The sequence below is a fragment of the Leptonotus elevatus genome, chromosome 4 (genome assembly GCF_054856555.1).
Source record: "Leptonotus elevatus isolate MCC_2025b chromosome 4, RoL_Lele_1.0, whole genome shotgun sequence".
Taxonomy (NCBI): Eukaryota; Metazoa; Chordata; class Actinopteri; order Syngnathiformes; family Syngnathidae; genus Leptonotus; species Leptonotus elevatus.
In genome coordinates, this window is record NC_141242.1 from 13613692 (window position 1) to 13631168 (window position 17477).

At 39.1% G+C, this 17477-nt stretch overlaps 1 protein-coding gene across 1 annotated transcript in view; it reads left to right on the top strand.

Annotated features, from left to right (window-relative positions):
- Positions 1 to 2623: 2623 nt before the first annotated feature.
- The window catches only part of hgfb (hepatocyte growth factor b), a 30188-nt gene continuing 15334 nt past the window's right edge, over positions 2624 to 17477 (top strand). Inside the window, exons 1-8 of the mRNA XM_086074781.1 lie at positions 2624 to 2814; positions 4623 to 4782; positions 5830 to 5942; positions 6252 to 6366; positions 8718 to 8860; positions 10978 to 11098; positions 12512 to 12630; positions 17286 to 17451. Coding sequence (XP_085930907.1) covers positions 2766 to 2814; positions 4623 to 4782; positions 5830 to 5942; positions 6252 to 6366; positions 8718 to 8860; positions 10978 to 11098; positions 12512 to 12630; positions 17286 to 17451 — 986 coding nt within the window. The 5' untranslated portion in view covers positions 2624 to 2765. The remainder of the gene's footprint in view (positions 2815 to 4622; positions 4783 to 5829; positions 5943 to 6251; positions 6367 to 8717; positions 8861 to 10977; positions 11099 to 12511; positions 12631 to 17285; positions 17452 to 17477) is intronic.

Consider the following 17477-nt stretch of genomic DNA (forward strand, 5'->3'; position numbering starts at 1 on the left):
CGTCATAGTTTATTCGTCATTTAGGGCAAGATTATTGTGCCCCACAAATTCCACCAAGCATGTCATAACATAATTCGTCAGTTGCAAGTCACTAAAATAACGTTTTTTTGTTTTTTTTTATTGTTTTGGGGCAAACATTGTGACCACACTATGATGTGCTTGGTATCCTTAATCAAACGGGAAAACACATTTCTGGACTTTCTGTGCATGCAGCAATAACTTTTATTGTTTCCTTTATTGTGTTTGTGTTTGGGGGAAAAAGTTAAACGTATGTAGCCCATAGCATTTATTTATACATAGTACACTACATGATATGCATATGTGGACGCAAATGAAGCCTAAAGATCTAATATGGTCAACTTTGGTAGGTCTTGTACACATCTTGGGTAAAACAAATGACATTTTAAGAGATATTTCTTCAGGTGCTCTCCTGCCATAAGTCTCCTTCACTCACCGAAACCAGAAAGAAGCTTCGTCATGTTTGCCGAATGCGAAAGTCTGTTGAGCATAGTTCCCATTAGTTGTAAACTATTCTTGGTCTGTTTTCGCAGATGTTGAAGTAAGCATTACAGCACGTCACAAATTCCACCAAGCAGAGTCTTAAAATTGTGATTTTCGTAATTTGGGGCAAGAAACATAATGCCCCACAAATTCCATTGAGCATGTATGTCGGGAAGTTGTGAGTTCTGAGGGTGTTTTTATTCTTTCTTAATTTGGGACAAGAATTATTGGACCCACTATAAATTGGCGAGTATCGATATCAGGTGTCGAGTATCGAGCAGATACCTGGCCGTATTTCAAGGCATCGGTAATCACAAGGCCCTCTTGTGGTCATTTTATGATCAGGAATTAGAAATTAGAAGAAAATTGCCATTTAATTTCATCCATTTTTGGGGAAAAGTGCAATATTGGGATTTAAAGGTCTGTCTTTAAAATTATGATTTATGTTTTTAATTTTATGCTTAAAAAATAATAGTGGGACTTATCCGTATCGGTATCAGTGACTACTCAAGAGTTGAGTAGTCATACTGGTATTATGTTTGAATAAAATGGTACCGAATATCTCTACCCACCCCACAAATTCTGTCATATCATTCAGAGCAGGGCTGCTCAAGTTCGGTTCTCGAGAGCCCCTATCCAGCCTGTTTTCCATGTTTCCCTCCTGCAGCACAGCTGAATCTAATGATCAGCTCATCAGCAAGCTTTGCAGAAGCCTGATAACAATCCTGATCATAAATCAGGTGTGTTAGTGGAGAGAAACCTGGAAAACAGGATGGATAGGGGCTCTCTAGGACCGAACTTGAGCACCCCTGATTCGTAGACTTTAGAGTGCTGTTTTTCTCAATTTGGGGCAAGAATTATTGTGTCCCACAAAATCGACATATCACATACAATACACATACACATACATACATACATACATACATACATACAATATTACTTTAATAATAATAATGCATCGGATTTATATAGCCTAGACACTCAAAGATGATTTACAATGGAATGGATACTCACACATTCAGATTGTGGTGGCGGTAAGCGACTCAAGTAACCACAGCTGCCCTGGGGGAGGCTGTCAGATGCGTCGCTGCCTACGGCCCCTCCCGCCCCCTCCAAACATTCTCACCTTCCATACACCAGTGTGAGTAGCACTGGATGCAATGTGTTTGAAGTGCCTTGCCCAAGGACACAACGACACATGACTTGGGGAAAGCGGGGATCGAACAGCGGACCTTCTGGTTACTGAACAACCGTCTCTACACCCTGACTTGACCTGGGGTAAACATTATTGTGCCTCACAAATTCCGCAAGAGTCCTAATTTTGTTTCTTGTCATTTGGGGCAAAAATTATAGTTCCCCACATATTCCGCCTTGCATGTATTCATACAAAATTGGGAATTGTGAGTCCTTATAGTACTTATTTGTCATTTGGAGTTATCCTAATTTGAAGCGTGAATTATTGTGTTACAGTAAATCCATCCATCAAATATGTATATTATTTATTAAATCACTGACTGGTTAGCACGTCTGCCTTCCAGTGCAGAGGACGTGGGATCGAGTCCGGGCTTCGGCTATCCTGGGTGGAGTTTGCATGTTCTCCCCGTGTTTGCGTGGGTTTTCTCCGGGTACTCCGGTTTCCTTCCACATTCCAAAGACATGCATGGCAGGTTAATTGAACACTCCAAATTGTCCATAGGCGTGATTGTGAGTGTGGATAGATTGTGTCTGTGTGCCCTGGATTGGCTGGCAACCAGTTCAGGGTGTACCCCGCCCACTGCCCGAAGCCAGCAGGGATAGGCTCCAGCAACCCCCACGACCCTTGTGAGGACATGCGGTTAAGAAGATGGATAGATGGATTTATTAAATCAGTAAATGTTGTTTTCAAAAATGATTGTTATGAGATGATGGGGACAGTTTTTTTGTCCCCCCGCCCGCACACTGCAATATGACTTTTTGGCTAAGGATTAAAAAGGCTGAAATCAGAAGCTAATGGGGTGGGCGAGAGAAGTGGAGGGAAGCCTGAGGTGGAGGAGGAGGAGGAGGAGGAGGAGGAGGAGGAGGGGAAGGAGGAGGAGGAGGAGGAGGGAGCCGAGGAAGAAGTACTTGGAGGAGAGGAGACGCATCCTCTGCGCAGTGGTGGAAGCAACATCTCCTAGTGAGCGTCGGAATATTCTTCTTGCACTTTTTGTCTCTTTTATCTCGCTCTGATTATCAGTGCTTATTTTTTTTTTTATGTGTACGTGGTTTACGATACGTGGATCGTGATGTGGATTTACAAGCTACTGCTGATTCTCTCCGTGCTGTCCTACTCAGGTAACTTTGACCGCAGGTTGCTTTTTTCTTGCTGTGACGCAGGACTAAGTGAACTAACTCAGTTATCCTCCAACCTGCCAAGAACAATTTCGAGGCGTGTGTCCAGTTAGATTTATTTATTTCTATCCTGAATCCAATTGCTGTGGTCATCCCATAGCAAATGCCCCCGAGTAAGAGGAACATCACGTGCGTGTAAGTACGTTAAACGTGTGTTCATGAACACACAAGAAGACACCTGAGTGAGTGTTTGTGATATGTGTTACAGCAGGGGAAGCTAACTTCTGACTCCTCATGACCGCTTTGTGTCATTGATTTGCATGCGTCATCGTCACTGTATATAGTTGCGTGTGAGCGCGTACGTGTGCGCGTATCAGCCTTTAGTGATGATTTACGACACGAACTTCTATATGTAAGTAATTAATTAGGGCTGTGAGTCATTGCGGGTTACCTTGTGTCACTCAGCAAAATGACACGTTTACGTTGTCATGGTAAAAACTTTCAAAAGCAAGCAACAACATTTTATGACTTTTAAAAATGTTTTTGTTATTGTCATAATTCATTTTCACCGTTAAGCTAACTGCCTAATCATTTTTTCAATACTTTTTGCCTAATCATTTTCTTGTATTTTTTTTTTAAGTCAGTCCAACCCTCCTGGCAAAACACCAAAGTTAGCATGTTTTTTCCCCCCATATAGACAAAAATTGCACTCAACAATATCGTACTGCATAACACAACATGTAACATTTGCACCACACATGACTAGCAAAGGTGGAAATTGCAAGCACAAAATGCCAACTGTAGGCCTACCTATATATTGGCATTCCTTGTTCTTCTTTTGGTGGATTTAGTGGCGATGGGCAAACCATCTTAAGTGGTGCATTATGCCACCAACTGATATTCTTCTTCCACTTAAAGGAAACCAATGTAAATTGATGTTTGCCAGATGTTATGAAGTTTGCTGCTGGCATCTAGCGGAGGGGTCTGACCCAAAATAAAATAAAGCTCATAAGTCAAGGCAGTCGTATCTCAGGGCACCACTGTATCTTGATGTAGTGCAGTGTTTCCCAAAATATATTCAACCAAGGTACACATTTCTTACTCTAAACATTTCAAAACACACCACCAAACAAAAATGTCTGATAATCAACTCTGGAAGAACACACTACAAAATGATTAGTTTATGCCAACACATGTTCATTGACATGCAAAGAAACTACATTTTTGGTCAGTTTCTGTAAATGTCTATATGATTGTGACATAAGCACAGCAATCAGTCCATCCTTGATTTGAAGTAGTCTTATTTTTATTTTGTTTAATTGTTTAATCTTGCAATGTTCTTCAATTCAAGTGAAAATGGGGTGGGGGAACAAATAAAAACAAAACAAAAAAACTGAAAAAAAAAATCAGTGAATTTGCGAATCCACAGGTGCCGAACTGCAAGTATGCGTCTGTCACATCAGTCTGGTACATACAATATACTATACTATACTTTAACACGTAATGTGACAGTTGGAAGTGTCATCCTATCCACTTGTAGTTGTACTCCATTGTCATGACGCATTCATGGTCCATTTTGGACACAGGCTCACCAAATATGTTTGTAAAATTGAGTTGTCTCATATTAGCAGCAGCTCATAATATGATGCACACAGTTGCACACCACTACATCGTACAACTACAATATTAAACCAAAGACAACTGAATACAGCCAAAATTTTGCATTATTAGTTCAAATATTGATGTTGATTCTCATTGATTGTACTTAATGCTATGTCCAATTCATAATGTATGTGATTTCTTTGTGTCAGAGGAGAGAAGAAATGCACTGCAAGATTACCAGAGGACTGACGGCGTGCGGCTGGTAGTCACATCCCCCAGCCCCTCCCACCTGACCAAAAGCAGGAAGGTCACCATGGCCAAGTGTGCTCGAACCTGCAGCCGCAACAGAAAACTCCCTTTCACCTGCAGGTAATATCTGTATTATGGAGCTGACCCTAAAGAGACACTTCATACTAAAATGTCAAGACTTCTTTTTTTTTTTTTGTGCATTTGTTCGTAAGATTTTTTTAAATTATTATGTGATAGACATTCTAACTAAATGTTGATGTTGGGAAGTAAAAGTGGCTTTGAGGCTGAATTTTAAGACTTTCAGGAGATTTAGAGTTTCATGTTTTCTTGTGAATCATCAAACTCCAACAACCATCAAAATCCACCCACATAATGAAAAAAAGCAACAATTATTTAATAGCAATTGAGAAAAAAATCCACAAAAAAAATCCTATTTGAAGGGATACTGGAAATGGCCAAATGACCCTAAAATGTCCGCTTCATACCAAAATGACAGACTACCTGTGTCTTTTTGTGTACAGGTTCTAAGTTGTGACTGAGTTCCGTGTTTTACAGTCACCATTATTGCAATGCATCGTCCACGCGTAATGACGAAATCTGCAATCCATGCCACTTTAGTGTCACCTCTGTGTCTATAATAATTTGTTTGAATTTGGTAGTAATTCGATTTATATTTTGTAAAATGTATTCTTTGAGGGACCCCCAGAATGGCCAAAATGACTCTAAAATGGCCGCTTTATAGCAAAATGACAACTGTCTTGTGTATGTTCGTATGTGGCTTCTTGAGACTTTTCTCTTAATTTTTTTGTGTCAACTCATGATAAACAACCCCACCATGTTGCTAAGTGAAACTAGCTTTGGGGTCAAATTTACAAAAAAGTCTGCAGGATTCATGGATCTGCAACCCTACAAAAAAATTATTTTCACACGCCTGCAAGACAGGCTGAAAATAATTTGGCCTATGTTTAATGATAAAAAAATAAAATAAAATTCAAGAGTGCCTTGTTCTTCTCAGGTATTCACTCAGGTGTCTTTCAACTTAAGCGGACTTCTCTTAATTGCGTTGCATGATATAACAATGGTGATAATTGAGTAGAATGTTGCCTTGTATGCTTCACTGTTCCTCTTTCTTCCTCCTCTCACTACCTCATTTGTTTTTGTGTCCAGAGCGTTCCTCTATGATCACCAAAACAGGAAATGCCAGTGGCTGTCTTTTGACCGGAACTTGCCCGTCGTCCAGACGCAACACGACTTGAACGTCCAACTGTATCAAAAGAAAGGTGACTATCAAGATGTCGACATCAGTTGCTATTATTGGTTGAAATTGACCAAAAAAAAACAACCCAGAGGTATTTTTAGCCTTGTTAAGATGACTTCCCTTGAGAGGTAAACAAGGGAAGGACAAGGACCGATGTTGTTGTCGCAGCACATTATGCTTCATTTTGTGTCATTATGCGACCTTTTGTGTAAACTGTGGAAACTCCACACGCCCTACAAAAAACTCGGCATGACACACATGTGGAAAGTCTTTACACAAACACATTAGTTTCATTAAAGCCCGTAAATATTCAGACTATTTTTTTTTCCAGACTTTGTTCGCGAATGCATCACGGGTAGCGGTGAGAGCTACAGGGGTCGAAGGTCGGTGACAGTCAGTGGGATCCTGTGCCAGGCCTGGGCCTCCCCTATTCCTCATGAACACAAGTAAGAACCATATACTGTATATTTATATAGTTGTGTTTGTTTTGGCTTGTTAGTGTCTGTAGGCTACGAGCAACGCGTGCTTGTGTACACGATATAAGAGCGTAAGAGCTCCCGGGGTGCAATCATTCATCAAAAGTGCTCACATCACTTCTTGCTACAGGGTTTCTGTTTGCCCACATATGGATGTGTGTGTGTGAGCACTGAACAGGACTGAGTCTAGCAGCCTAGGGTGAAGCTGGAGGTACCTCCCCGCCGAGTTACATTCCCAGATAAAGCACATTTTTCTAATAGGATACCCTGTAAAAATAAAACAAGCCAAATAAAGAAGCTTGTACTGAAATGAGGAGTCAAACATTGTTTCCCTACTGTGTTATGATGAAATTCTTTAAAACTCTAGTGAGTCATCAGGAGGGATTCTATGCGTGCATTCTTTGTCAAAGCCAATTTGCAGTGGAGGGAAAATACCTAAAATGACAAAACCAGGTTGAGACGAGTCGTCGATGAGAGTGCTGCAGCTCGTCGTCCAGCGAGCATTTGCTGAAGAAATCACATTTGACAATTGCCACCGCTAGAATACAAATGGTAATGACGACTTTGACCCAAAATCAGCAGAGTTCTTGCACTGACTGAGTGAAATGATCTCTGAAACGTTGACAAGGATGGCTTTAAAACTGGTACACTTTCGCTTTGGTAATTTCAGCTCAATCCGATTTTTACAATGAGTCATGACTTCCCCCAAAATTGAAGCAGATGGCTTTAAAATTGTCACTGCAGAGATCAGGACAAAAAAAAAGAAAAACGATAAGTATGGCAATTCCTGAGTGCGCCTTCTTATGGCATGTTAACACGTATTCTTATGCCGCTGTTCAAGCGAGTTCGTTATGCGCCAGTCATAACCTCAAAATTTCATATTCTGTAGTAAACCTAGGACCCAGTTTATATCCACATATTAACCAAGTGTATTGGAATGATGTAACAGAACACAAAAATGTTGTTTAATTTGCGGTAAAATTGATCTGCATCCCTCACAATGACTCAACGCATGCTATTTCTCCTACCTAGCCAATCAGCAAAGACATTTTACTGACCTATCCAGATGGCATGTGGAAACATTTCTCCAAAGGGTTAAATACGTTACCAGTTTAGAAATGGTCTTTCCGTCATCACTTGGAAAAACACTGTTTGGCTCACCGTACGGCTCTCTGGAGGCCCGAGCCATGTGCGGTCCTGATGGAGAATATATGAGTCACTGTCATCATAGTTCATTGTTTACGTTTCTTCCCGTTGCAACCTCATGAAACGCTATAATTGTTTCGCTTGTTGTCTCTTCAGTGGTGGGAAGTAACCAAGTGCTAATACTGTAATTTGGTTATGTGCTTAATTAAGTACGGTAGAAATTTTTCAGGGATCTGTGCTTTACTTGAGTATTTATTTTTCTGGCAGCTTTTTACTTTTACCCCCTACATTTGAAAACTGATACTTTCAATAACAAGATAGTTCTTCCTTGGCCCAATTGAAGAGAATTGATTGATGTGGGCTGAAATAGTTTTTTTTTATGGGCCAGTCTAAAAAGCACCAGCTTCTTGCGATTGGAAATTTGCCTAAGCTGAAGAGACACACAAGTAAAGTACATTTTTTTGTTGTTTTTAGCTAATTTATTAAGTCAGTTAATGCTGGAATGTTATTTGCGTAAAGTGCTAGTGTGCATATACAGTATTTGTTTACCCATCTCATTTTGGGCAAGTATGTTATATCGTGAGTTTCATGTGTTTTGTGTTGAATAATTTTAACTGCAGTTATGTAACATGATTGTGTACATGCTAGATGGATGGATGCTTGATGTTGGTGCTTGGCGTGGTGTGGCTCAGTGGTAGAGTGGCTGTTTCCCATTCTTGAGGTTGTGGTTCAATCCCCGGCCATTGTGACCATGTCGAATTATCCTTGAGCAAGATCTGAATCCCCAATTGCTCCTGATGCTGTGTCATCAGTAAGTAGGTGAAAGACTCAGTAGTCAAAATGTAAAGTGCTTTGAGGGACTTGTAAGGTGGCAATGTGCTATATAAATGAAGCACCATTTATAGTCCTTTCTGTTTTAAGTGCTCTGTACAGAGAGTGACAACTTATGCCACCTCTGCTTCTAAGTGACCGTGGTAGTGACGTATGCATTCCGCTCACGATGACAGGACACCGACTGCTCGGGACGACGGCCGCTGTGGCCTATCGTGTGTTCGGTTTTGTTTTGTTTTTCTTTTCCCAAAGACCTCTCTCCACACGCTACCTACAAACAACTTGCAGATGTTCTCTTGCACATGTGGTGTGTGTTTGCGTAACGGCTGCTCTGCTCCCGACAGATTCATGTCCAAGCGCTTCGGCAAGAAGGACCTGAGGGAGAACTACTGTAGAAACCCGGATAACTCCACCGTCGGACCGTGGTGCTTCACCACCGACCCGCGCCACAGACACCAGGAGTGCGGAATACCACAGTGCTCTCAGGGTAGGCCACATGCAAAAACACACATTTAGGAATTTAGGAGAGAGAAGCTGTGAGGTCCAAGACAATATCAGACAGATCATATCATATCAGAGTTTAGATTTGAAAACCCTAATTTGAAAACCTAAACCTGTTTTAAAACCCCTAGGTAACCATGTCTTTAAACTCTACTATCTAATTTTTTTTTTTTTTATATATTATTTTTGAATGCTAACGCTTGTTTGAAACCCTAATCCAAGCTTGAAAACCCTCATTTTCCTTTGATACTTTAAGCAAGGCTTGAACCCCCCAATTGAACCTATAACCCCATCTTGAAACCCTACTTTTCTCTAATCATTGTTTTAAATAATATTTTGAAATGCTACCCCTTGTTTGAAACTCAAATCCAAGCTTAAAACCCTAATTTGAAACCCTAATTTATTTTACAACCCTGCCTTAAAGCCCTAGTTTTAAATCTTAACCATGATTTGAAGTTGAAACCCTAACTTGAAACCGCAATCCTGGCTTGAATCTCTCATTTCAAACCCTAACCTTGGCATAAATCTATTAGATTAGGCCTCTTAATAATTAGATAGGTGACTTGAGCTAGGCCGTTGTGTCGCTGTGTCCTGCCCTGGCTTGGCGCCTTTCTATCTGCAGAAACCAGTTAAGACCATCAAGTCATACACTTTCACATGGGCTAGGCTGAGCCGTCCCCCGTGTAGGTGGGCGGCCAAGACAGTATAAGAGTAGAGACTATTTTTGAATAGATTAGACCTTCTTCCGCATTCAGCAGATGAGGCTCCACTGCTGTGTACTTGATTTTACTGGCATTCAGTAAATAGTTCAACTGAGAATATGCATTCTCCTAGTTGTTATTATTAGTATAGCAAGCATTAAAGATAATATAACCAGTGAAAGTTCTCATCTGAACTTTACAAATCTCTCATTTGAAAGTCCTATTAGAACCCCTAAACGTGCCTTGAAACCCTCATTTCAAATGTTAGCCCTTCTTTAAAACGCTAATACAAGCATGAAGCTCTTATTAAGAACACTAACTTGGTTTGAAACCTGTCTTATAACCATTTAACCATAACTTGAAGCTCTATTTTGAAACCCCAATACAGTCTTGAATCCTTAATTTGAAGCCCTAACCAGTCGTCTTTTGGGGGTGTTGATTAATGTGAAGGCTACCAGTTTGATACACACTTATAATGTCATAATGTTTATCATCCATCTAATGATATTCATTACTTTGATTTTTTTCCACAATATTTAAGATGCAGATACATATCAATATCAATATACAAAGCTTTTTCTTCTAGAAATCTTTACCAATGTTTACTTTTTCGAATGATCACTTCTGCAGCGTTCCTAGGAAATCACAATGTGCCATCACTGTTGCACAGGCCCGCGGGGGCTACTGATTTGGTGCTTAAAACTATGGGCACCACGTTTAACCATTATTGGGAACCCTTACCCTGGCTTGAAGCCCTCAATTGAAACCCTAACCCTGTCTTACAACCCTACTTTGATGGCAAACATGACTACCATGTGACCGGCAATGAAAACAAGTTTGACACCCCTGTTTAATGGGAAACATGCTCTCCTCAAAGGCACACAATTTGCTTGCGAAAGTAACGCACGCACGCCGCAGACATCTGCCTCTAATCTGCACGCGCCGTGTTGTTGACACTCGACAGCATGGAGCAGTCAGCGTGCAACAAATGGGAGCTTTGCGTACATGGAAGGAATCGGCACCTTCATGGCTCTCTCACTTAATAAATGATTCGAAGTGTGTGTGTATATACAGTCAAATCTATGCCATAGAAACAAGAGGTGTTTTATTACAAAATGGTGTGTAGCCTAGAAAATACTGTGGTGATCTAACATGTATGCAATTAAATGTGATTTAGTTTTCCTAAAGACCATAAATCGAAAAACTCTTGTGCTCAAGAGCCACATTTGAATTTTAAGCCAGATGCATACTCCAACAGATGAGGTAAATGAGGTTTTGAAAATCATTTCTAGGGATTTTTTTTTTCAAGTAAGTGTGTAAAATGTGCATATAAAATAGTTTATTTGAATAATGAAATAAATAATGTTGATTGTATGTATGCATGTGTGTGATGGTTGTATAGTGGAGTGCATACATTGTAATGGGGAGGACTACAGAGGACCCATGGACCACACAGAAAGCGGAAAGGAATGCCAACGCTGGGACCTGGAGGAGCCACACAAGCACCTGTACCACCCCGACAGGTAACAAACACTAGCATGAACACACACTTATGGTTAAATAAGACAAGTCAACATCTACTGCTCCTACTGCAGCTGGGCGCGGGTCTCAGATTCTCCCAAAATCTCCAATAATGCCAGAGAAAGCTTTTCACGAGAAGGGTTTGAATAGTCGCTAAATACTGGAACGCCAATAGAACTGGTTATTTATATTTATTGATGATGCGACTGCTAACAAAATCAGCAGAATGAATTTTAATTTTGGTGTTTAGAGCCCAGAGCGTGTCAATTCCCAGTATTTATGGACCTGACCATGGTGTAAGCATTTCCAGCTCCGGCTGCACCTGGGAAGAACTCTCAGTGTCTTTGAAGGTCTCCAATAATGCCAGAGGATGATTTTCATTGGCATGGTTTGAGGAGTCACTAAAATACATGGTTAAATTAGTCAGCTTGATTGGCTTGCAGTCTGGACGTTGAGGTGTAAACATCTCCAGTTCTGACACCTGAAAGAGAGCCACAGAGTCTTTGAAAGTCTCCACTACGTCCATAAAATAGAATAAAAAGTTAAAGGAGTTGTCTGAATAGTCTCCAGATATGCAGTTAAATCAGGCTCAACCTCCAATAATGCCAAATAACTTTTTTTTTCTTTTTTTTTTGCAAGAGGGCTCTGAGTGATCACTAAATATATCGACAGTTGCTAAGTTAGCACACTTTAATTAGAAAATGTAGCTAAGATTTGTTTCTAAATTGTGTGGGATAAAGTTGTAATTCTTGATGTAAAAGGCCTTTTATTAAGACACATGGGCACTGTTTCAATTTGTGAATAAAAATGCATGATACGTCTCCCTTTAGGTTATGTGCTTAATGTGATTTAGAAGTCAGCCAGCGTACTTACGTCTCCCTGTTGAGACCCACTTTGTGTTTTTAACAGTGATTTGCTGGGAAACTTTTCATTCTGACTAATTGCTCTAAATTCCTGGTAAGCCCGGTGTAGATTCTTAAGCTTAAACTTTTTCTGAAGGGAGCTTTTACGTTTTCTTCCCTGATTTTGTGTCATGTTGTGTGTGGTGTGCGGGAGGCAGGAGGAACAAAATCCAGACAAGTGAGTAACATCCAGGCAGGAGCCTTAATCATGTTTTTTTTTTTTTAAAGACTAACAAACCATAAAAACAGACAAGAGAGAAAAACAAATGAAATCATAATGTTTGTGTAAACCAGGTCGTACATTCAGTGCACTGAAGTTAGCAGCAGGTCCTGCAGTCTGTGTGATTAATTGATCGGGCCTGAAAGTGATGTTTCATGGGAAAACTTCCACGCAAGCAAGACATTTGATATTAGTGCTTTCTCTCACTCTTACTTTTTCAATCATTCTCTGACATGGTGTTTTCTATCAAGTCCAATGATGTCATGCTGTTACTGATGCATGTTTCCCATTAGGTATCCCGACAAGGGTCTCGATGATAACAACTGCAGGAATCCAGACGGACGCCACAGGCCTTGGTGCTTCACCACGGACCCCAACATGAGCTGGGAGTACTGCAACGTCAAAGTTTGTGGTAATGCAAAGTACAGTTCAGTTGTGTTTTAACTTTTAAGTATTTTTGCTCTTAATCTTGTACAACTGCATATTTTGATCTATCCATCCCTTTTCTGAACCGCTTTAAACATTAATCATAGCATTTTGTTTCAATTTAACTTAGATTTGTAATTAATTTTAAATAAACAATTATTTAAGTTTTAAGTACAGTTGTTAATGTTTAAACTGGACATAATGTTAAAGTGATTTACAATATCCCTATACTAACCTCTGCCTCAATTTTAGTCTTTTAATGTTCCTCTTTATTGTGGTGGTGTAAGAAGTTCGAGATCACTGCACTGGAGTAATATATCTGATTTTTATTGTTAGGGAGTGATTTTTTTTGTGCCATTTACAATTGGGCTGAATGGTGAATCACAATTTGTTTCTTATTATTCTTGCAATGAATGAATCAGTGTGTAGGGGGCATCAACATCCCCAAAAGCTTACCCATATTTTCAGTGAGTATCCAGTAAAAAATATATGCATTTTACACTCTGAAAACAGTTTGGCCAAAAATAACCCAATTTTAGTAAAAAAAAAAAAAAAGGATAGATGCACTACCTTTGTCAATTTGACCCAACTTACTGAGAAAAAAATGGTAGTTTTGTACAAACAGTTAGAAAAAAACAACAAAACAATTTTGGTAAAAAAAAAAAATAGACAGATTCACAACTTGGGTCAATTTGACCCAATTTCTGAAAAAAATGTGTAATTTTGTATTAACAGTTGGATTAAAAAAGCAAAAACATTTTGGATTAAAAAAAAAATACCGATCTACAATTTAGGTCAATTTAACCCTACTTTGGAAAAACAAAAAAATTAAATGTGAGTTTTTTTTTTTATAAAACAACTCAGAAAGTAGAGGATCTACCCCTTTTTGACCCAAATTGGGTTATTTTTGACCCAACTGTTTTAGAGTATAGGGGTCATAAACAGATGAAAGCTAATTTGTTTGTCTGGAGGGTTAGAAAAAATCTTTCACCACCAGTTTGATCAATTGACATAAAATTAGGTGGACGTGGACGTGTCTATCATAACAGAACACATAAAAAAGTCTCAAAGACCCGTACGAGTCGAAACTGAACTGGAAAGCGGCCATTTAGGTTCGAAGCACCCTTTTTAGGCAAACTCCAGGGTTCGCACTTGCACAATCAACTCCCACTTGGAAATCAGGAATTTACCTAAGTAGGTATCCTAGCCAGATGATCAACGGAAAAATGTGAATTGTCATCAAATGGGTAATTCGATTTTCCCTATGAAAGAGAAAGGTCCTGTTAGTTTGCTGCTTGCTGCTTTAGCTGCATTCGTGATGTTATTGTGAGATGATAGAACACGATTTCAAGGCCTAATATGAAATAGAGCAGGTCAGAGTTGAGGAAATGCCAACTTGTCAAGCAACAGCGACCGTGGACTACAAGTTAAGAAGCCCCTCTTAGCTGTTGATGTGCCTCAAAAGTCAACAAATAAGTCAAACACATTTGTTATGTCTTCACTAATAGTCATGTTTGAATCCACCGGCCTGACGTTTATTGTTGTATGTAAGACGATAAATCTCTTGCAACTTTAACTCCCTGTTAAAATGCAGACACAAGATATGCCATTTATTACATAAAAGCAGTTTGACTGACAAGCTAGCTGAAATGCATATTGTACTTATGGTGCCACTTACTTAGTAGTACAGTACATGTATCATCACCCTCATGTACAGTGTACTAACGGTTTTTACACCTTTTACACCAAGTACCACCACAAAAAAACAATTGTATGGCTTTCCAAGTACCACCATAATAACAAGCTTTAAAATACAGTTGTGTTGTAGGCCTCATAAAAACAAGGCAGGGGTTAGACTCCTAAAAAGTTTATTTAAAATTGTTGTAAGCAACTGTAACACGATGCACAGTTTCAATATTAGAACTGTATCTAAAGAAACTATATTAATGATTCAATTGAAATCTATTGCACATAAAAGTTACATGAAAAAAAAGATCTAAATATATGTTTGAAAACACATATTATCCTTAAAAGTTGAATACATGTGAACTACACTTAACAAATATACTGGTATTTGATTATTTAAAAAAACACGTTTAATTGCTTAAATACTTAAATATAAATATAATTCATTTTATACTTAGAAGGGATTTGGTGGAGGGAAAAAAAAGATTTTAGTATCTGTAAAATAAAATAAAAACAGTTTGAAATAGGCTGTAATTTGTTCTAAAATGACAAGTCCTCTGTGAACTGGTGTGCAGTCATCAGCCTGCCTGGTACTACATTTACTAGGATGGCACTCGTCCATGTTTACCCACTATGGTGATTCAGGGGCCATCCCCCCTTTAATATCCTCATGCGCCGTTTCCCCATTGAAAAAATAAATAAATAAATAAATCCTCTCCCGCCTCCTCGCAGTTCTTGATATGGACGTTTGTTGGAACAAGTTTACGACCCAGTGAGTCTTAATGAAAACAAGGCAGCGAGAGTGAGGGAGCACAGTGTTCTTTTCTCTGTCAACATTTGAAATAACTTTTTTTTTTTTAAACAAATAAAAGGTTTGAATTAATTCTTTAAAGGCCCAGCCAGTAATGCCATTAAAAAAATAATTTGGCTTAATTGGGGGAATTTTACATACTTGGACAAATCAGCTGGAGTCATTCATGCTGAATTATTTATAATTCACGCATGTTACACATGCTGGTGTGCACGCCTTGGCCTGATGGTGGCAGTAGTGTGACACGTGTAGAGTTTATCATATCAAGAAGAAGCAGACAGAATGCTGTCTTCAGTGTGCACACCTTGAGCACCTGGAAGCAGTTTAATACATACATATAGGTAAAAAAAAAAACTCAAACAAAACATGCATGTACAGGTATACAATAATAATAATCATCATTCTTCACAGAGGATAAAGAATATATTCCCCCGAGAATTGTTATATTACACTGTGGAACAATTAGATTTTTTTTTTTATTGAGTTAGAGTGTAAAACTTGCTGATTTAAAATTGCAGTCATTTTTTTTCCCCTAGCACGTTGTTTTTTCCTTCTTCTCAGCTTACCCTCCAGATAAGCAAAATTCCACTGATTAGCTGTAGTAAGACGGTAGTAAAAAGAGGTGATTATAATTGGACCCATCTATCGTACGTGGCAACTTGTTTGTGCAGTGACAATTGAGAGGTGTGTGCAGGTCAGTACTATCTATATCTGCTAACAGAAAGCTAGCATAGTCGGCTGGCTGGCTTTTCTCATAACCTTGTAACCATGGCCATACCGTTTTAAGTTCTATTTCACTATATGCTGTCCCCCCCCGCCCAAAGCTTTTAACTATTCAATCTTACCGTTATTGTATTTACATACACATTTATTTCACATGTTTTAAGAAAACTATAAAACTTGACGTGACTGAGAAATACTGAGATCAGTTTTGGATTTTGCACCCAAAAATTTGTTAAAAACAGCTGTCAGACGTAACTCAACGAAGATTGTGTTCCCCAGTGTTATCTGTCAATATGTGTTGCTCCGCGGTTTGTGTTCAAATATCCGTTGCAGGGGTATGTCACATTTTCGTCACGCTTTGACGTGAAGTTGATCGGAAAATTCACGGACCGTAAACATGATTTTAGTGATCTTAATGGAATAGAATGTGTATCTCCAGGGATGGGGAAAATCCACAGATAAACTGCAGTTTTGTTTAAAAGCACAGGTTAAAGCTGTGGAGAATGTTATGGCTTGTAATTCCAATTTTATGATGCGTACTAAATGACATATGTTTTTAACTATATTACAGTGTTAAATCAGCGCTTATAATGCAACGTTCGGTGATCCAGATATTGAGAAACAGCTGCATTTGCTCTTTGCTAAAAAGTGTGAGTCTCTGGGATTTTATGATGTCGGTGCAGGTGCAGAATAGCATACAGCTCAGCACACATAATGGCAGGAATATTATCTGGGGTGGGGAGGGGGTTCGGGGTGGGCCCATTTTGGTGAATCATTGGAGTCATTTCATAATTTGTCTGCACACTTTGCCGCACCCTGGGAACGTTCTCTCCTCTTTAATTCTCACGCTCTCCCTCATCTTATCTCTCCATCTCGCCTTCAGATAAGCTTTATTTTATTTTTTATATTTTTTTGCCAAGCGTGTCATTGCTTCTCTAAGCGAATTGCAGTACAATTAGTTAGACAAATTGCTTTTTTATTATCTATATCACTTTGGTGTCCTTTATAGCAACATACGATTTTTATTTATTTGTCACTTATTGGATTGATTTTAATTTTATTTTTTTAATGTTTATCTTTTTATTTTTATTTTTTATTATACAGTATGTAGCACCCTATCGCATAAAGAAAGACTCACACATCACAGACATTTTGGAACCTGCCTGCCACTTTTAAAGAACTAAAATCATAATTGAAAGAAAATTTAATTGATTCTTTGAATCAAGAAAAAAAACAATGTAATTTTAATTGTATGTATAATTAAACAAATAGTTGGGTTGCCTAATTGAAAATCGATGTAACTGAAATCAGAATATGCTGAAAAATAAAATGATTTATTTGTTTGCGTTTCCTCTCCTCGAAAGAATAATTTCCGTTTAGCTTTCCCCACTTTCCTTCAATGCTGTGTTTTGCCTCTGCAGAATCGCCTCCCAAAATAACCGCGATGGAAACCACCGAGTGTTACCAGGATAAAGGAGAAGCTTACAGGGGGTCGGTGGACATGACCCCCACCGGGCTCACCTGCCAACGCTGGGACTCACAGTACCCCCACAACCACTCTTTCATCCCGCAGGCCTACCCTTGCAGGTGAGTCAACCGTCCATCCATCCATC